At 40.3% G+C, this 22,588-nt stretch overlaps 1 protein-coding gene across 1 annotated transcript in view; it reads right to left on the bottom strand.

Annotated features, from left to right (window-relative positions):
* Positions 1 to 258: 258 nt before the first annotated feature.
* msh3 (mutS homolog 3 (E. coli)) overlaps positions 259 to 22,588 on the bottom strand; it is a 39,334-nt gene continuing 17,004 nt past the window's right edge. Inside the window, exons 14-17 of the mRNA XM_088993926.1 lie at positions 15,355 to 15,541; positions 6,198 to 6,330; positions 5,946 to 6,117; positions 259 to 2,152 (exon numbers count right to left, since the gene is read on the bottom strand). Of these exons, the coding sequence (XP_088850052.1) occupies positions 2,068 to 2,152; positions 5,946 to 6,117; positions 6,198 to 6,330; positions 15,355 to 15,541 (577 nt within the window). The 3' untranslated portion in view covers positions 259 to 2,067. The remainder of the gene's footprint in view (positions 2,153 to 5,945; positions 6,118 to 6,197; positions 6,331 to 15,354; positions 15,542 to 22,588) is intronic.

Below are 22,588 nucleotides of genomic sequence, written 5' to 3'. Positions count from 1 at the left end.
CGAAAGCAAAATAAAACAAGCAATTCTCGGGCATCCCGGAAGGGCCAAAGACTTCTTGTTTCTCATATAACATTCAATCTGTTGAGCAATAATGAAAAGAGCAAAGGAAGGAATAATAACAAGTGGAAATTGCAATGGCCTCTGATATTACATGTGAATGCTGAGGAGTGCGGGAAAAAAAGTTCAATACATTTTTTTTCCCGTCAAATAAAATAAAAGCGCAACTGTTGCCCTGTTGTACTTTTATTGTCTAGGCTGATATTAACTTATTCGCTGCCATTCTCGAATTTATTCGGGAATTGACCTCTAAAGATGGAGGACACTGATTTGCTGTGGCGACCCTTTGAAGGGAAAAGCCGAAAGGAAAAGCAGAAGATTCGGGAATTGAAAAGTGTGACGTGGAGCGAAAATTCCCGAATTTGTTTGGGTTTTGGTTTTTCTTGTGGGGGTGCCGATAAAGCACTAGTCAGACCTTTGGCAATATTTTTTCACTTCCACGAGGGGGCAGCATTTGCCTTTCTTCCATGTTAGTGCTTTGTTACACTGTAGCTGTTGTTAAAGCGCAATATAAACCAATATGTATTGTATGTCAACATTTTTGCACATAGTCTGGCAGTGAATGATTTAAGTGTGATTAAAAAAAATGGAAGAATAATAACAAAAGCATTAAAAAAAATCTGCCCATCTTGTTCAAGCTTCTCTTATGTCGCCGTCGTCTTATGTCATATGAAGGCAGTTTGCACATATTTTTAGATTTTCTCCACATGATGTGTGAAATCGCTCAAGTTTCCAAAGTAGGTGACATTATCAAAATATTGGTGCAGAGTTTGTGAAACATGGAATAATTGACTTGAGATTCCAATTTTCAGTTTTCAGGCAATCCGCAAGATTTCAGATGAATATTCTTATTTTACTTAGGAGCCCATGATGAGACGAAAGGAGTGTCAGCACAGAGCACCGATGCGGCTCGGAATTGAAGCGGATTCACATGAGATGTGAGACAATCTCTTTCGACGATGGATGCTACAGCTTTGTTTGCTCTCAAAGTTTAGCTTGTAGCAGATGTGCATATTTCATCATGACATCCCTGATCCACTGGTGAAAAGGACACTTTGATCATCTCCTCTTTTATCTAGAACTGCTCTAAAAGTGCTTTAGATTGAATGACTATGTCTTTGTCATATTATTTTATTCTTTTGACGTCAAGATGGCACCGCGAATGGCTGCCTTTACATCAGGTCCAGTATTTTGTTTTTCTTCTTCATTTCTTTTCCTCTTCCTTCCATAACTTTGCTGCTATGAAATGTAAATTTCTCCACTGCAGGACTAATAAAGGCTAATCCATCCATCCATCCAAAAAAATTGTGTGGAATTTGTCAAACCTGGCACAATTGGCTATTTTCAGGCAATCCGTAACAATTTAGTTGAGTATTCTTATTTTAATTATTCTTACGAACGTGTATTGCATCAAATTGAGCCGTTTGGTGGAAACTGGGACTCAAGCCTGATTGACACTGTACTTTTGCTCGCATACAAAAGATGTAATGACACGGGAATAGAAAATCTAAGACACTTTTAGCCCCCCAAAAAAGTATTTCCCCCCAACCCCCCTTTACATGACATTCAAACACAACAGAGATTGAGGAGTTTTACAGGACTCAAATAGAGGTGAGCTCTTTCCATTTCAAAGCACTTTATACGATGCTATTTTTTTTTGAGCCATGACAATATAATCCAAGATTTAGAACATTTGGGACCTTAAATTCGCTGTCACCGTCCAGGACTAAATGTACATTTCGGCGCATATTGTGAACATTCCGTGAACTTGCGTTTTTTTTTTGTTTTCATTTAAAAAGAATAGTACAGTGGAGGAGCTAAAACCTGCTAGCTGGACAAGTGTCAAGGGTACAAAAGCTGTGGGAAAATTTTACAAGTGCATAATTCGACTGTTTAGGACATGTGACAGGTCAGACAACCCCCCCTGCAACGCTTCGAAAAAAAAAACACACCTGGACAATTTTGTGTGTTTTGAGTCCTGTTTGCATACAGACGACACTGCACGGCTGGTCAGGAAATGGACCGTAGCCACTTGACGAGAGAAGATTTGTCCGTGATGTTCCAAATCTCCAAGAGTAACTTCTCCTTCGTCCTCCTGTAGAGAAACAAAACGACAGCAAGCATGCATCATCACATGCACATATTCCCCACACGTTGTCTTTTGTAGTGTATACATTGACAGCTGTGCGGTCAACCTCTGCCCGGCGCTCTTAATACCGCCTCCGTGTGTGTATCGTGTACTCAGCGTAGTCTCATTCCAACGAAGCACAAACATTTCATTTAGGAAGGATTACACTGATGAGGACGTATGACTGTGTGTGTGAGTGTTGAACAGACATTTCATATGGTGAGGATTACGCGCTGATGAACTCCCAGCAGGCCGCCAGCTCCACATCCTTTCTTTGGATGGTGTTTACCAACCTATATTGCACCAAGGCACGTCTTCAGATAGTTATTTATGTATTTTTTTAAATTGGTGCTAATGCGATGGAAGTCAAGTTAAGGTAGTGGTCTGCATGTGCTGACCGACCACCTGTTGATTCCACCCAAGTGTGCATGTTACTAAAACTCAGTGGCGGGCCGTGGATTTCATCGCTAGGCCTTCAGTAGTGCTATGTCTGAAACAATGCAGATTGAAAAAAGTGTGGTGTGATTTACTACAAGTCCACTAGAGGGTACCATTAGCCAGGAAATAACTGACCAATATTTCTTAATGATGTCCATTGTTTCTGGAAAAATCCGTCTTGAAAATGGCTTGAACAGTAAATCTCCAACCAAATCCATTTCTTCTCCTCCTTCAGCCATTGTGGGTTGACAAAACTGATATTAAATCAACACAATACATTTGCTTATGTAGCTCGCTAACGATACAGTGCGCTAGCTCTGGCTAGCCAATCATAAGTTTGCGTAAACTCTGACCTGCCCCCCCCCACTTTTTGGGTTGCCAACTTAAAATCTGATTGGTTAGAGCAACAGTTTCATCGACATATTAAATGTGACAGGGCCCGCAGAATTTATTGGGAAGGTATCCATGGAGATTTCTGACCCTGGTAACAAATGATGGCTGAAATATGATTGGTGAAACGCTTAAATACGAAAACACACATCTGGAAGCAGCGCACCAGGGAAAAAGTAATGAAAGGAAGCTGAAAAGCAATTTGGAATTATTTAATAAGAATTCATGGACAAAATATAATTAACATCAGTCCATGATTCAGATATATTTAGGCTAGTAGAGAAGGCTTGGCAGGCCTTGGCGGTCTGCCATTGCTAAAACTCCACGTTGGCCAGGAGTCTGTAATCACTTGCCAAATATGTAAGTGGTGGACTGAAGTGTATCAAAGCCATTAATAAGTACATTTTCCAGAATTTAACATTCACAAATTGAAAATGGTTGTCTTTCTGTGCATTTCAGTTCAATTACCCCCCGGCTAAAAGTGTCTAATTCATGCAGTTTTTGTATGGCGATGGGCAACAAGTCCGACAAAGCCACGTGCAAGTCAAGGTTTCGAAAAAATAATTAATACAAAACACAATGACCTAAATGATGCTTCGAGCACACAAGGTTATCTTTTACTCTTGCTAGCAAGCGCGCACAAAGGCGGCGAGAGGCTGTACTAATTTCTCCCGTCTTGAGATCACGGGAACATTGTATACGATTTGTGGGTGGGAATTGTGAACATGACGATAAAATCCGGTTCATTTGGGTGTTAGCCTTTGCATAAACACGTTTTTGATGTCAGGAAAGCTGCTTAGAATTCAACCTCACGACACACAGATTGGCCACACTGACATGTCAGGATCCATTAAAGCTCAAATTAGATTTTTTTTTCAAGCTTTAAAGGACAACCGACATCTCTGGACAAGTTGTGTCCATAATTTGTAAAATGGCTTCAAATGACTTCTACTGAGCGTATTTTACAAAGATTCCACCGCATATAGCTATATTTTACGTTTTAAGACTCACGCTGAATATTCAGGAAGTCTTGTTTTTGAGTTGGTGACGAGTCCGTACGTGACGTCAAGGAACACCCCTGACCGAAAAAAGACACATTGTAGCGGTCCTTCCATCACGTCAATGTATTTTGCTGTACTTGTTTGGTCTGAAAACCGTGTTGCACACAAAAGCCGTCAGAAGAGGGCATCCAAGCTCCATATAAGGAATTTATCAGCCTGTGGAAACGGAGGTGGCCACAGGAGGTCGCCACTTTGTGCCTCTTTTTTTAGGTGAGACATTTCCCCCCAATGCTGCCTCGAAATAAATTCTTTAATCGATTGCAAACATGTATGCTTTCCTCTTCAGAACTACAGTAAAGTCTCGTTATATCGATATCGGATATATCGATAGTCCCGGTTATATCGATACTATTTCTATGCACGCATGGAGAAAATTACATGCAAACAGGGTCGGATATATCGATAGTCCTGGTTATATCGATATTTTTTCGGACTCCCTTGAATATCGATATAACGAGACTTTACTGTATTTGAATCATATTCATAACCGAATGTGTAACAAGAAAGCATATTCTCCGAATCTGAAGCAATTGTTTTAATTCTCCAGCAATGCAAGATGTCTTGGCGTGACGTCACGAACTGGGGGCGGGACTTTCTGAAAATGCCCAATTCGCAGCTCAATTTTTTGCAGATTTTGGACACTTTAAGTCATTTTTATTGGTGTTTTGCATTTGACAAAAAATATCATACTGCATGTTTTTGGTATTTTAGATGCTATAAAACGTTTGTCTGATGTCATTTAAAAAAACAAAAAAGTGACGTCGGTTGTCCTTTAAGGGCTCACATCTGCTGTTTCCATCAAAATTCATCTTGGGATGAAAGTGTGCTTTCGATGAGACATAATACCTCCATTTTATTGTAAACGAAAGCTAGTTTGCAAAGATGCATGAAAAGCCTTCCAGGTCACAGATTCTGCATGTATATCAATCATAGCGTCACTATCAAATAGCGGCTTGACAGCTTGCCTCATTCGATCTTGTGCCATCTACAGTACATAAAGCTCTTCTTTCTCGCATGAAGAAGCGTTCCAGAGTAGCGTAGACTTTTAAGACTAACTGGTCGTCGTTGAACTCATTCACTGCCAGATGCTGTGCAAGAAGGTGTCCACTCCAGTGCCAGGGTTTTTGTCATTGTGACTCAAATTGTAGGACACACAGAATATTGAGTTTGAGGACTATACAGTATAAACATTTGATGCAGCGTAAGAAACCTTAGACTCTCTTCTTTCATCAGAAAAAAAGTTAATTTCTAAATCACATGGGTCTGGATTTATATGAGTGCAGCTGTCCAAAATACAATGCAATACATACATATTGGTTTATATAGCGCTTTAACAACAGCTGAAGAGAAAACCGTTTTTTGTCATTGGCACTCGAATTCCAGGACCTACAGAATATTGGATTTAGGACTGCATAAACATTCAATGCAGCGTAAATAAAACTTAGACTCGCTTCTTTCATTAGAAAAAAAATAGTTAATTCCTAAATTATATGGGTCTGGAGTAATATGTGCTTGAAATGAGGGCGGCTGTCCAAAATACAATTCAATACATACATACTGGTTTATATAGCGCTTTAACAACAGCTAAATCTGGAACAAAGCTTTAACATGCGGAAAAAAGGAAATTCTGCCCCGTGGTGGAAAGGGAAAAACATTGCCAGAGGCCAATGCTTTATCGGCCCCCAAACAAGAAAAAGTACAAAACCCGAACAAATTCGTAAACGGTGCTCCAGGTCATATTTTCAATTCTCGAATAAATTCGTCAATGGCAGTGAATGAGTTAACTGTTCAGTACAGGACTGCAAAACAGAAACACACTGGACCATTGTCATTTGACTAAAACATGTTTCTGATTGCGTGCATGTGTTCACCTTCGAGAGTTGACCGCGTCCTCAAGCTCCCGGGACTTGAGAGCCGCGGTTTGGAGTATTGAATCCGGGATATCTGCCAAGCGGGCCACATTGAGGCCGTAACTGCGTGCGGCGGCTCCTTCGCTTAACTGGTAGAGGAAAGTGATGAATTCAGGGCGAACATCTCCTCCACCTGCACAAACATGGCTCAGGTGAGTTTGAAACGGAACCGGAATGTGACCAAAACATGTGAATATGCACACGGATGCATACTTGGTGTGTCAGTAGCCACATCGGGTTCGTTGAGGAGGAAGGACATGTGGTGGTTGGACACGTGTTGTGGGTATACCCGCTCCAGCTCACATAAAGGAAGGTAATGGGTTACAAAGAGGGTGAAACATCTCACCTGTAATGGACGAAGGACAGAGGTGGAGTCCAATATAAAGCACAGGTATCAAAATGAAGGTCCGGGGGCCAAATCTGGCCCGTCACCTCATTTTATTCGGCCCGCGAAAGCAAATCAAGCATGTCAAGTTGCACAATGCTTGCTAAAGTCCGAACCAACATTTCAAATTGTCCCATGTAAACTACAATAATAGTTATTATTTTTTACTTCTAATTTGAAAAGTAATTATTCATTAATTTATTGTGAGTTTTATATGTATTATGTGGAGGGGATGAAACATTCTAATGGCTTCCTCAAATTCAAAATGGCCCTCGAGAGGAAAACGTAACTACAATGTGGCCCGTGGCAAAAAAATGAGTTTGACACCCTTGATGTAAAGCATAGTTTCTGAAGTAAGTCTATATTTGGGGCGTATGTGTCATAGAGCCTGTCCATGTTGACATTTGGGCAGAAGCAGGGAAAATCATGTAGAAATTGGCCAGCCAATCACAAAGTGAATGTAGACAAACAGTCGCTCATACTCGCCTATAAGGAAGTGAAACACTTTAGTCAATCTGGTTTAAAGGACAACCGACACCATTTTTTTTGTTTCTTAACTGACATCAGAAAAACGTTTTATAGCATCTAAAATACCCAAAACACGCAGGCTGATATTTTTAGTCAAATGCAAAACACCAAAAAAATTACTAAAAGTGTCCAAAGACTACTTTAAAATTAACCCAGAAATGGCCAGTTTCAGAAGGTCCCGCCCCCTTGTTCGTGGTGTCACGCCAAGACGTCTTGCTTTGCTCCGGAATCAAAACAATGGCTTCAGATTCCAAGAAGATGCTTTCTTGTTACTCATCCAGTTATGAATATGATTGATCATCCAGTTATGAATATTGGAATGGAACAGAGATGTGTGGGAGGGGGCAAAAATTAGGATTTAGACATTGTAATATAAACAACAAATGGGCGCTGTAGTAACAATCATGTAACAGTCTGTCTTTCCTTAAGAACAAAGAGGATTTGTGTCGACTGCGTATCCAGATCAAAACAGTCTTTGTGGATTAATCCAACATTTTTTTTTGGTACTTTACTCGCTCGTTGTGATTTCTCACTGCGCGCCTTCAGTTCTGAAGCCTTTGACATCTTTCTCGTAAACGACGTGTACGTTATTGATTGATGGATTGCACTGTGATACATTGACAACATCAATGGGGAGAAACGCGGTGGCGTGAGCTCTAGTGCCCATCAGCTGATGCTTCATGACAACAAACCTAATTAATTCTCCTGCTTAATAACGCAAAGAAAAAAAAAACGCAAAAAAATAATTAAAGTTGGATTAGCCACCCGTTCCCGCCTCCCTTCAACCGCCTCTAATGAAGATGAATTCTGAGTATGAAAACAAGCTGTTCTCCAACTGCTATATCAGACTGACCAGCATGCTACATCACACGGCGTGACAAAGGTCACATCACGAGAAATACGGTCCCACTGGGGTGACGTCCACCTTCTTCCAGGAAAAAGTGGCGGAAAAACACGTTCTGACACGCGCTAATACGCGCACGCGTTACTTTAAATCGCTCCTGTCCACCTACGTTGACAAAAGGGGGCAAACAAATGAAGCGCGGTGGCGGGAGGTTGGCATCTGAGAATAATGGCCTGATTGGATGCTAATGGCCGCTCGTTAGCGCAGCACCCCAGGGTCCACTGACAGCATCGTGGGTGGGAGACGCTGATGAAATTAAGAGTTGAAGCGATTAAATGAAGTCATCGATTAGTTGATAGAAAGTTTATGAGCTCAAATTATTCATGCTGACGGCTTTCGCTTCTGGCTCCAATCGAGGACGTCATCCTCGTAATTGTTAATATAAAGCTTCGGGAACACACACGCCTTTTTTTTCCCTAACGACGAGCTATCAGTTAGAAACGGGTTTTGTGCATATTGGCGAGTGATCTGATCTTGGGCAAAAGGCTGGAGGTGTCAACACAGCAACGCTGCTCACTGAGGGCAGTAGGTGAGCTCCAACAACAAAGTGGATAAGATTTCGTGTCAGCGTTGCGTGTGAAGACGTCACTGGCTGGCAATGCTAGTACAGTGAGACCCCAATTTACAAACACCTTATCTTACAAACTTTTCGTCTTACAAACGTCAAATTTATGAAAATTAAATCTTATAATAAGCACGATTTTCATAATACACACCCACCACGGCTGGCGGAGTGATCTACGGAAGCACACGACCGAACAGCACCACAGGTTAAGTTACCAACAGTCCATATGGAAGGTGACTCTCCTTCCATAAGCCATCAACGACCATCAAAAAGGTAAATAAAACTTTATTTTACAGCACAGTTTATTTCTTTAATTACAGTCCGCATGTAATGCGCCTCTCTTTCCAAACAGCAATTCCCTTTGACCTTTGACCTCCAACGCCATTCCATCAAGCCATAAATGACCATCACAAATGTAAATAAAGTGACTTTATGATACAATGCAGTGTATTTCTTTCATTACAATACAATAGAACATTTATTATACATAGAATAAGGTATGTTGTGTGTAGTTTTTTAGGCTTATTTAGTTGAAAAGTATATTTTATGGAAACCCGGGAACGGATTAATCCCATTTTAATGGTTTCCTATGGGAAATTGTTTTTTTGAGATACACACTTTTTGCCTTACACACTCTGTGTGGGAACCAATTAAGTTCATAAGTTGAGGTCTCACTGTATCTTGTTTGGGTTCAATAATAAGTTGAACAACCAATTTGTATTATTTTTGTAATGAACTCATTCACTGCATTCCAGAATTTATTTGGGAATTGAAAATAAGACATAGAACGCCATTCCCAAATTTGTTCAGGTTTTTGTTTTTCTTGCGGGGGTTGCTGTTAAAGCGCTGCTCAGACCTCTGGCATTTTTTTTTCTCTTCCGTGATGGGGCAGCACTAGCCTTTTTTCCATGATCGCGCTTTGTTACAACTTCAGCTGCTGTTAAAGCGCTATATAAACCAATATGTGTTGTATTGAATTTTGTACAGCCGCCTTCATTTTAAGCTCATATAACTCCAGGCCCATATAACTTAGGAATTAACTATTTGTTTCTGATGAAAGAAGAGGGATTACGGTTTCTTACGCTGTATTGAATGTTTATTGAAATTTTTATTGCAAATTACAAAGTTGCAAATTTCCTCATTGTGGGACTTTTCAAGGCTTTCTGGTTCTGATTCTTTGCGTTAAAATGACATTTTCACTCAAATTGCAAGACCCACAACATAATGAGTTTTAGAACTACATAGACAATCAATGTAGTGTAAGAAACATTAGACTCTCTTATTTCTGAAAAAAAAATTGTCAATTCCTAAGTTAAATGGGTCTGGAGTTATCTGAGGTTTAAGTGGGGGTGGCAGTACAAAAGGTAAATGCTGCCCCCTGGTGTGTGGGAAAAACATTGGCAAAGGTCTGACCGGAGCTTGATCCGCAACGCCCGCAAGAAAAACCAAAACCCGAACAAATTTGTGACTGTCGCTCCACGTCATGCTTTTAGATTCCCAAATAAATTTGGGAAATTGTAATGAATAAGTTCATGCCTGCTGTCTTAATGTTAACCCACATTGGGAAACACTGTCGTTGGGCTTATGAAAAGCATTAGTAATATAACCCTGTAAACAGGCATTTAAACACAATTGGTGGAGCAACACGCATAGACAGAAAACATAAAAATAGTCAGAGGCACATATTCTTTATCCTCTGCCAAAAATGAGTTCATTTATATGGCCCCCAACCAGAAAAGTCTCAAAAGGCTCACAAAACAAGAGTTGAGAAATACCAGCGACGTCCCCTAATATTAAACACCTTAAGAGGACAACGAAAAACTCCAAAATCTGAGGAAAAATAAGAAATCTCGCCACTAAAATTATCCAATAACAGCCATTTTCCCTGTGCCTTTACCAACTGATCAACAACTGTGGAAGATTGCAGACGGAAAACTTTTTCTCCAGCAGTTATCTTCATAGATCTCACTGGACCAGTACCAAAGAGAAGTTCCAGCATCATCACCTTTTTCCTCCATGGAGATTCGCGATACATCACTTACATCGATTTCGAGACAATAATGGGTAAAACGATACTGTACGTTGGATTTAGCCAAAGTCTCCCTCAGCCTGCTGCTGTATTACGTGAGCTGTGACTGGTTCGGCCCGTGCAAAAAGAAGAGTGCAACGCGAGTGAAGCTAATAGCGGGAGCTGCAGCTAATAGAGTCTGATTTAGTCACGTCGGAGAAGGCCGCCGCAAAACGTTTGAACTCAGAGGAAACATCAGAAAGGACCTTTGTGCCGAGCAGATGTGACACGCAACACAAAACCCTGCCGCCACTAAAATCCGTGGAGCTTCTTCTCTCTTTCAGCATCAAGGCTGTCTCGAACGGTATTATGAAAGCCATCTACATTCTTAACTACCTCACGGGTGAAAGATGGGGGCAGGGAAAGGTGCGTTTCTATAACGACTGAGTCAAAAAAGTCTGAATTTGACGCGAGCAGGCATGTCTGGTGAGGAGGAGGAGGACGTGGCAGTGGAGGAGGAGTGGGAGGAAAAGCGCAAGAAAGACAGTGTGGGTCGTCTTGTACCAAGGTGGGATATCACTGGAAAGCCAAACTTCGTTTTTTGCTTGTTTTTTTTTTCATTTTTATAGCTGGACCTCGAAAAAATAACTGTTACACAACAAGTGGTTACAGTCAGCATCAACTGCAACCTTAGGTTACGTAGGTTTTGCGCAGTTACATCAAACAAAAAACTGCCCCCCTGTCCCTAACAAATAAATGAATAGATAGATAAATAACAAAATAAATAGATAAATAAATACATAAATACACAAATAAATAAATAATAACGAAATTAATATAAATAAAACAAACAAATACATTAATAAATACACACATCAAAATAAATATACAAATAATTAAATAAATACACAAATTAATAATAAATAAATACATAAACACATACATAGATAGCTCGATAAATAAATACACAACTAAATGAAGTATAAATAAATGCACAAATAAATAAATACACAACTAAATGAAGTATAAATAAATGCATAAATAAATACACAAATAAATAAAAAAATAGATATACAAATAAATAAGTATATGAATTAATAATAAATACAGATAGATAAACAAATAAATAGATAAATACATAAATAAATACACAAACAAATAAAAGATAAATAAAGACATGAATAAATATACAAAAAATAAATACATACACAAATAACTAAATACACAAATTAATAATAAATAAAAAACTGAATGCACAAATGAATAAATAAATTAATTAATATTTTAAAAATTTGACAACAGGAAGCAGATGTCCATATTTTCGTAATGAGTATATAGTATACACAACATTGAACACAATCAATTCCAGGAAGCTGGGTGAGCTCTGGTTTCTGAAAATCAAATGTATGAATCTAAACAACAATACAAAGATACTTTGAGTATGCCTACAAAATTAATGAATTCCATGAACACACTTGCAACCCAAAACATTTGTTTCTAAATCCAACCATCCATTTTCCGATCCGTTTTAGCCTCAAAATCGCGATCGGAGCGTATGCCAGCTGTCTACAGCCAGTAGCTGGGGGACACCCTGAACCGGTTGCGAGCCAATCGAAGGGCACACAGAGACAAAATCAAACATATCCGCACTCACACTCTGAAACAATTTCGAATGATATGTCAGCCTCCCATCCATGTTTTTGGAATATGGGAGGAACCTGGAGAACGCAGAGAAAACCCACGCAGGCACAGGGCAGCATGCAAACTTCACACAGGAAGGCCGTGGCTGGAATTGAATCCAGTCTTTTTTGGATAAGCCCGTGTTTCCTCATTCCCTAGGGGGGCTTTGCGCCTTGATAGTCCCGACGCAGCACATGTTTCCAAGCAGGACCTCCACTCCATTCTCGACACTCTGCATTGGACCTCTTTGAGCCCCTGGCTCATTAAGTGCATGTATTGTTAGACTGTGTTCTTGCTTGCGATTGCCTCAGTTGTGTGTGTGTCGGTGAGTCGCACACACTGTCTGCCAGGACAACTTTCCTGATGTGACACCCGGATGGTGTTAGTGCTTGAGTTCTGGATCCCGGTCACGTCTCATTTTAACCATCTGTCTGGCTCACATCTTTGTGCCTCCACCTGATGTCAGGGTGGTGTCAAACCGGACTTCTAGTGAACCTGTGAGGGTTTCTCATTGCTACTGCAGCCTTGCATTCATTCACTGCCCAAAACCCAAAAGTCAGGTCACTCAACTGTCATGCCAATTTTGTGAGATGCACCTTAAAGTTCAACCGACGCCACTTTTTGTTTCCTGACATCATAAAAACGTTTTATAGCATCTAAAATACCCAAAACACGCAGTATGATATTTTATTCAAATGCAAAACACCAATACAAATGACTTAAAGTGTCCAAAATCTGCAAAAAATTGAGCTGCAAAGTCCCCAGTTCGTGACGTCACGCCAAGACGTCTTGCATTGCTGGAGGATCAAATAATGGCTTCAGATTAGGAGAATATGCTTTCTTGTTACACATCCAGTTATGAATTTGATTCAAATAGTTCTGAAGAGGAAAGCATATGTTAGCAATCGATTAAAGAATTTATTCCGTCGATTAAAAAATTTATTCCGTGCCATTTTGAGGCAACAGTGTCCATCACCCAAAAAGAGGCAGAAAATGGCATCCAAGCTTCTGTGAGGATTAATCAGCCCGCTTCCACAGGCTGATAAATTCCTTCCATGGAGCTTGGTCGCCCTCTTCTGGCGGCCTTTTGGTGCAACACGAGCTTTTCAGACCAAACAAGTACAGCAAAATACATTGACGTGATGGAAGGACTGCTACAATGTGTCTTTTTTTCGGTCAGCGGCGTTCCTTCAGTGACGTCACGTACGGACTCGTCACCAACTCAAAAACAAGACTTCCTGAATATTCAGCGCGAGTCTTAAAACGTAAAATATAGCGCTATGCGGTGGAATCCTTGTAAAATACGCTCAGTAGAAGTCATTTGAAGCCATTTTACAAATTATGAACACAACTTGTCCGGAGATGTCGGTTGTCCTTTAATTTTGCTCCTATCACATTCTTTTATCAATGTCTCCCAGAGCCGCAAAAGAAAAAGAACTATAGTTAGCTAACAATAGTTGGCTCAAAAACTTGCTGAGCCGAAGGGGGGGCAGCAGTGAAGTACGCTGAGGGACCAAACAACAGCAAATGCCTGTATTCTTAAACCTTCCATGTTTCAATCTACCTTTTCGGAGATGTCATCAAAAGACTGATTAAAGGAATGAAAAAGTCAGCCACCGACATGATTTCCTGTCTCACTCATGAAACTGCTGATTTGTTTACACAAAATCAAAAGCGTATTAATGAGGTGAGGCACGTTCTTGTATCCTCGAAAGAACACGGTGTTTCAATCAATCACCAAAACATGCTCAATTCACATTATCTCCGATTGTCTAGGTACTTGAGCCGGTTTGCAGCAAAAGTGGATCTTAAAACTTCTGTCGACACACCTTGACTCGTTATTGTAGTTTATATATGGCAACACTCAATCAAATAAAAAAATGTCAGAAATTATATGGTTGCAAAAGTATGCACACCCTTAGAAAAAGGGAATGGAACTGTCCTTAAAATTAACCAATCACATTCAAACTTATGTCAAATAGTAGTCAGCGAGTATGTTAAATGCCTCTTAAGTAAATGTAAAAGTCTTTGTCGGTATTCCCTGGCATTTATTTTGCTTTCTCATACAAGTCTGAAGGTTTTGCACAGTGGCCGTTCTTAGGGATTGTTCATATTTGCCTTCATCAAAGCACAATGATGCCATAAACATTTCCGTTTTCTCAACACCTTGTGGACTATCGAATGCTTCCAACTTTGTCGGATTATTTATGGTAGACCTTCCATAACTTGGTGGAAAACAACCCCATCAAACACTAGGGTTACAACACTTGCCTGTTTTTGTTTTCAACTAATGGTGACAAGAATAAATCACGATACAAACAGCTGATTTGAGATCGCAGAATACATCATATGAAAGCAGAGACATTGCAGGTGATTGATTTAGACCATGTGAGTTTTTTGAACCAACAAAAACGAGGCCCAACGCAGCACAGCCAACAAATCAGGCACGTACGGGACGATCATTTTTGCCTCCTTTTCCATTTCAGCTCAAAAGGTTATTAACTCATTCACTGCCAGATGATGTGCAAAAATATGTCCAATCTAGTGCCAGGGTTTTTGTTATTTTCACTCACATTGCAGGACCCACAGAATATTGAGTTTTAGGACAACATAAACATTCAATTCAGCGTCAGAAACCTTAGACTTCTTTCATCAGAAAAAAATGAGTTAATTCCCAAGTTATATGGAGTTATCTGAGCTTGAAATGGGGTCAGCTGTACAAAATACAAACATTGGATTGGATTTGCCTTTATTAGTGTCGCAGTGAGACTAATATTAATCTATGTAGCGCTTTAACAGCGGAAGCTGTACAAAAGAGCCAACATGGACAAAAGGCAAATGATTGTGGAAGGGAAAACACATTGCCAGAGGTCTGACCAGCGCTTTATCGGCACCCCCCCCCCCCCCCCACACACACACACAAGAAAAACCAAAACCTGAACACATTTGGCGCTTGACGTCATGCTTTTCAATTCCCGAATAAATTCAGTGATGGCAGTGAATGAGATCACATTATAGATCAAGCCTCACCATGATTTCGCTCTATTTTGAAGAGTTACTGCACTGACGAGGCTTCCCCGTTGCCTCATACAATAGAGCATGTTTTTCTCCTTCAAAACAAACAATAATGGGCCGGCAAGGCATCTAAGCAAGTGTGGTTACAGGAGTGCATAAATCCAAAAAGAGGCAATTAATTCGAAGGTTAATTGAACTAGCTTTCACAAAACAACGCAAGCTGTAATAAGACAAAGAAATGCACTGTTGAAGAAGAAGTAAGGGTTGCGTGGTCCGCATGCTTACATCTCTGATGAAGTATTCGAGGGTAGCATAGGCGATGGCGATGCCGTCGTGGGTGCTGGTGCCCCGGCCCAACTCATCCAGGATGACCAGGGAGCGTTCCGTCACATGTGAAATTATTTCAGAGGCTTCGGTCAACTCCTCCATGAAGGTACTGTGCCCTTTGTAGATGTTGTCCGACGCTCCCATTCTGATTATTGGAAACAAGGAAGAGGAACTCATCATTAATTCATTCGCTGCCATTCCCAAATTGATTCGGGAATTGAAAAGTGTGACGTGGAGCACTATTCCCGAATTTCTTCGGGTTTGGGTTTTTTTTTCTTGGGGGGGTGCCGATAAAGCGCTGGTCAGATCTCTGGCAATGTTTTAACCTTCCACAAGGGGGCAACATTTGCCTTTTGTCCATGTTAGCGCTATGTTCCAGCTTCAGCTGTAGTTAAAGCGCGATATAAACCAATATGTATGTATTGCAATGTATTTTGGCCAGCCGTCCTCATTTCAAGCTTGTATAACTCCAGACGCATATAATTTAGGAATTAACTTTTATTCTGATTAAAGAAGAGAGTTTGAGGTTTTTTACGCTGCATTGAATGTTTATCAAGTCCTAAAACTCAATATTCTATGGGTCCAATATTCTGGGGGTCTTTTTTTTTACTTTTGAGATAACATAAAAGTGGATAGCATTCAAGAACGATTTGGTAACTGCAGACAAAATTTGTTGAAGCTTTGTAGGTCTAATTGTTTTCCTATTCATGCATTGTTTTCAAACCAGAAAAATCCTTTGGCCCGGACCAAAAGGGATCCAAAAACTCAATATTCAACGGGTCCTGCAATTTGAGTGAAAATGACAATAACCCTGGCACTGAAGTGGACACCTTTTTGCACATCGTCTGGCAGTGAATGAGTTAAACTTGTTTCACTAAATGAAAATATCAGCCATATATCAAGCTTCCAATATGTGGGCATATGTTAGGTTAAGGTGGATGATACTGTCATAATGTAATACATTTGGATGATTTTGTGAGGAAAAGTGTGCAAATATTGTTAAGATGTCCGATATTGATAGAATCCTACTTTAAAAATACTCAAGGCGATAGATAACGTGTTTACTTTCTCGCCAAATATACGTCATGCGTGCAGTTGCATTTCATGAGCTCATTTACAACACTGTGTCCGTGCATGACTGGGACTCCAGGGAAATTATGGCCAATCTGTATGTTACGTGCGCAGCACAGCCAGAACGGGTACAATCCAATTTAAGGGAGCACAATCGTCTGTCCATAGGCGAGAGGACTTCAACTGCGAGTGTCCAGCTGGATCTGCTCATGGCGGCCAAAATCGCAGATTGTGAAAACAGGCTCCATTTATCACCACTTATATCTTTCCAGTAAACATTCTTAGCCGCTTCTTCAGTGTTTTTTGGAAAAGCGTTTCGCTGCGTTTATAATTCCATGATGACGCCGGTGAATATCTGTTGCATGTAAGCCATTGTTTTGCTCGAGTGTTCATGCATAAACAAATTGTTACAAGACATTTTCAGTCAAAAGTATGTTTGCGTTAAATATTACATTTGGAGCAAAAGTGAATATAATGCAAGACTGTCACTTTTTCAAATGAAGCACTTGGTGAACTTTCGATAACATTTTTGGGAGTACCGTAATTTATTAAGGCGCACCCAAAAGACTTCATTTTCTTCATAAGATGACCCTGCGCCTTACACAGGTGCGCCTTATATGTGAAGTAATATTGAGCCACAACAGGTCTCTCATCTACTGTCAGCAGCCAGAAGAAGTAGTGGGTCACCCCAGCCTCTACTGTAGCGCCATATAATGTGGTGTGCCTTATATTTGTAAAACTTTTATGTATTTATGTATTATATTTGGAAAACTTTTGTCATTCATTGAAGGTGCACGTTCTACTCCGGTGCGCTTTATTTATGGAAAAAGTTTGAAAATGCACCATTATTTGGGGGTGTGCCATATGCTCTGGTGCGCCTTATACACTGGAGAATACGGTACTATAGCCTGCAATGGTGACCTGAAAACGTTACTGCCCTGTTTTGACGAACACTTCATTTATATAAGATTTCTCAGAAACGGGTAAAAAAATGGTATTTATGAATGATGACAGAAAACATGATCGAGGCTCTTAGGCCATGATAGAAAACACATTGTTCAACTAAAACATGGGTGTCAAACTCAAGGCCAGGGGGCCACATAAGGGCCACCACATCATTTTATGTGACCCGCAAAAGCAAATTTAATACGTTAACTTCCATGATGCTTGCTAAAATCTGATCCCAAAATTCAAATTCTTGGAAAAAAACGTGGATTGTGTCAATCAAGCCTCTGCCTAATTGCGAGTTCATTTGCTGCGGTTTATGTGGGATTGACTGTACATTGACTAAGGATGTGAAGTATTTGTTGACTGTCACTAAGTGCAAATATTTCCAAAGTGAAATACGACATTTACAATCCAGTAAAAAGTGACAATAAAAATGTTCTTTTGACCACAATTTGGAGGGCGGGTTGCTTTGAACAAGTCACACAAAGAGGCCAACATGAAGGACAGTGGCCACTATATTATATTATATCAGTGTCTGAAACTAATGACAAAAAGTTAGCGGACACCAGGGAAGACAAGTTGCCAGCCTGGCCATAAAGTTCCCTGCCCCATTTTTCACAACTTGAAACACAATAAGACAACTAACCGCAAAAACAAAAATATTAAGTATTGAAGTAGCGAAGTATCAAGGACTTTTTTAATTAAGGAAGTACCTACCACAAATGCTCCCTTGCTTAATTTATGGTAAATATCCCTTGCTGAAGATTTTGCTCCAGTTGTTGTTTGTGGTCAATGTGCACAATGCAATGTTTGCATTGCGTTGTCTCCTAAAAGCCACGTTCGTTTGGTAATTTGCATACTCGGCACGGCAGCCAATCAGAAGCCTGTTTCGTGCTTCGGACTATCCTGTGACTGTAAAGTGTACTTGAAATTTTTCAAAGGCACTTAGAAAGAGGAGTCCATGTGGCTGGTAGCGGTTTGCGTGTAGCTTTTGCTTTATTGAATAAAGCAAACGTTTGATTAAAAAAAATAATAATAAAAAAAAATAATTCTTGAAGAAGTTGTCGGCCACCTGGGCGAGACGTTTTTAAAGTTGTACGCCCCGGGCCTCAGGGCAGACGTTATTTCAAACACTGATTATATTATGTTTTTACTCATTCACAGGTTGCACAGTACGTGTGTTTGTGACAACAGGGGTAAAATTGGAACCAAACTATTTTAAAGTGATATTCTGATAATTCATTAACTCATTCACTGCCAAACATGCACAAATATGTGTCCATTCTAGTGCCAGGGTTTTTGTCATTTTCACTCAAATTCCAAGACACACAAAATATTGAGTTTTAGGACTATTCTTATACTTCATTCACTCATTGACTGCCAGACGTGTAAAAACGTGTCCATCTAGTGCCAGGGTTTTTGACATTTTCACTCAAATTCTAAGACCCACAAAATATTGAGTTTTAGGACTACAATACATAAACATTCAAAGCAGCATAAGAAACGTTACTCTCTTCTTTCATCAGAAAAAAATAGTTAATTCCTAAATTATATGGGTCTATAGTTATATGAGCTTGAAATGGGAGCGGCTGTACGCTTTAGCGGCACCCCGGCCACGCGGCACCCCGGCCACGCATGACAAAACGAAAACTCAAACATATCCGGGAATGGCGTTCCACGTCATATTTTCAATTCCCCAAAAAATTGGGAATGGCAGTGAACAAGTTAATGATTCTCACTATTGCCAAACAATTAGAGAATAATTCAACTTCAAAAGTTCCATTATATGTTGACCCACAAAGACCATTCACTGCTGTGAGTAATCGGTGTGTTACGGAGCACTACGAGGCTTCACACTACTTATGTCAGCTCTTTCGACATGGACCGCTAAGTGCGGGAGCAGTTTCCTGCGCAATGGCTGATTTTAGAAACGCACATGCTGTGAAAGACCCGCGCAGACATGTGCGCCACCTACAAAGAGGAACAGGCGGTCTGTAAGCGATTAAAAAGCCGGTATGCAGCGCCGTGCAACAGAAACAACACAACGCGAGCTGAGGACGATGTTGCATACGAGCCATTTCCGCTGTTTGACTATGGGACATTTTCAAAACACGCTTTCTCCTTTTAGCTGTTTCCATAACAACCATGGAGTGATGTGGGACTGCGCTTTGAAAGGTTCTGGACTTAATGCAGACCAAAAAAAGAAATACAAATGCTGCAAAAAATGCACTTTTGTATGACTTGGGACTAAATGTTGAAGAACAAACAGAAACATATCCATATAATTGTTGGGGTAATTCGACCAGGAACGAACGATCACTTTTAACCCATCAATAATAATAATAATAATAATAATAATACATTTAATTTCTAAGCCCCTTTCAAAAGTCTCAAGGACACTTTACAGTCACTGGATTTTTTTTGTGTGTGGGTGAGCAGCGGCAGCCATATGTTGGAAGTTATTTGTGATATGTTCTATGAAAATAAAAGGGAGGGAGGGGAAAGTGAAATTTGGCAAGCTATTTGAAAAGCTCACACTGATCATCAATAACGGGGATTATCTCAGACAGGGAAGCCCATTAGACACCCACGCAGCATTTCATTCCCACCACCCGCCGCCAAAGTCACCAACTTTGCCCCATTCCAATCCATTTGTATAAAATGTTTCCACCCCATCCGTCTCATTTTCACTTATTAGAGCGGAAAACTCAAAATGAAATGACAATGTTACACATAATAGATGTAGCAGAGGGATTTGGGTGGGTGTTTAGTATCCCTATAAATGTTCCTCTGTCCCAATTAGACACTGATAGGTTGATAAAAGAAACTGAGAGGTGAACACAGGGCAGTGCGCTTCCTCTAGGGACACTAATTAGCTCGTAATGGATTATATTTTATTTTTTGATAGACAGCGGATATTAGCCTCCACCCCCACCCAAAAAAAAATCCTTTGGCCAACCACAACACCAGCTTGCCCCCAGTCAAACACAGCCATGACTCTGACTCAAAAGTGCACTATAATTGCTTGAGCCACAAGGATTAAAACAAACAAGAGGTGCAACGATTACCATATTTTCCGGTGTATAAGGCGCACCCCCAATGAATGCTGTATTTTCAACCTTTTTCAATATAAATTTCCAAATAGAATATATCAATATATAAAGCTTTTCCAAATATAAGGCACACCACATTTTCAGGCACTACAGTAGAGCTTTGGGTTACGAACGACTTCGTCTACAGGGGGAAATGGAGTCGGTGGCTGCTGACAGTAGTTGCCAGGCCTGTTGTGGCTCAATATCACATCACATATCAGGCTCACCTGCGTTTAAGGCACAGGGTCAACCTTTGAAAAAAAGAATGATTTTGGGTGAAAATACGGAAACAGATCAATTATCAAATTAACTCATTCACTGCCAGACATGTGCAAAAATGTGTCCACTTTTTGTCATTGGCACTTGAATTGCAGGACCCACAGAATATTGAGTTTTAGGACTACATAAATATTCAATACAGTGTTAGAAACCTTAGACTTCATTAGAAAAAAAGAGTTAATTCCTAAATTATGAGTCTGGAGTTATAGGATCTCAAAATGTGGGTGGCTGTCCAAACTACAATGCAATACATACATATGGTTTTATATAGCGTCTTAGCAACAGCTGAAGCTGGAACAAAGCGCTAACACAGAAAAAAGAAGAAATGCTGCCCCTTGTGGAAAATAAAAATCAATGCAAGAGGTCATGGCCAGAGCTTTATTGGCACCCAAGAATGAAGAAAATAAAACCCGAACAAATTCGGGAATGGTGCTCTAAAACATGTTTTCAATTCCCGAATAAATTTGTGAATGGCAGTGAATAAGTTCATCTTTTTTTGGGGGGCGGGGGGCTTCCTGTTCCTAAAAGGGCATTTAGAGCCCTAATAACCTGAAAGGAACTACTCGACTAAGGACGATACAACATCACCTTATAACTTGATGAAAGTGCCTGAAACGCATCAAAACTGTATTTGTCACTCGCAATTGATGTGCTGACCGAGTTGTGCGGGTTAATTCATCAGAACATGCTTAAACCCACAGCAAAAGAAAATTAAACACATCTGCAAACCATTATGTCTCATCACAAATTGAAGCAGGGCTACAAATACAGAGAAAACACTGTAAAGTGCGGAGTCAAAAGTGCATATTGAGCTGAACGGAACCGAAAGATCGCTCTGCAAAAACACGGATTATATTGTCAGTGAGCTCCTAATGTAACACAACCTAAACACGCTTCACCTGGAAACGCTGAGATTACCACGGATTAGCCTTTACTCTCACGCCTAAAAATACACTGGACATGGTGATACTTGATAACAAAATATATTCACCCCCTTTTCCTCTTTTTTCAGGTCACTCGTCACATGCAGTTACGGTAACAAGAAATAACAGACCCGCAATGTTGTCATGGCAACTGTCCATCACTCACCAGTTACATCGACAATGCAATGAAATCCATTCATCCATTCACATCATCGCTTATCCTTAACAGGTTAACTGGAGTTGCTACAGCCTATCCCAGCAGACCTCGGCCGGAAGGCAGATTATACCCTGAACTGGTCGCCAGTCAGTCACAGGGTAAATATGGAGATACACGACCAGTCACGCCCACATTTACACCCTATCCTATGATGACTGCACACCAGTGTACCACTACACCAGGTGTCGGCAACCCGCGGCTCCGGAGCCGCATGTGGCTCTTTCACCCCCCTGCTGCGGCTCCCTGCGGCTTTAGAAAATAAATGATGAGTATTTAATTCAATGCATATTATTTTAGTTCGTTCGTTTTTAAAATGTAATTCTAAATTTGAAGATTATGGTGATTATAAATAATACAAAATAAAACGTATTACATTTTTTTGTCGCTCATAATATACGTCACAACCATCGACAGTGGACGTATATCCGGTTACAACCGCCAAATTGCGCACAATTTCTTGAATTTTTCGACCCCCAGGTCGGCCAACTATGGATAAATCTAAGAAAAGAAAAGTGTCTGAATAAAACGGAACGTTTAATGATATGTGGGCAGATTCGTTCGCCTTAAAAACAGACATCGCTCACGCCTGACAGACGACAGCTTACAGTCCTGTGTGAAGATGAAGGTAACGGCATACAGCCCTGATGTGCAGAGGCTGTGCG

This window comes from Hippocampus bargibanti, linkage group LG04, assembly GCF_051943395.1.
Source record: "Hippocampus bargibanti isolate YZ-2025 linkage group LG04, ASM5194339v1, whole genome shotgun sequence".
NCBI classification, from domain to species: domain Eukaryota; kingdom Metazoa; phylum Chordata; class Actinopteri; order Syngnathiformes; family Syngnathidae; genus Hippocampus; species Hippocampus bargibanti.
This window is presented reverse-complemented; position numbering and strand designations above follow the sequence as displayed.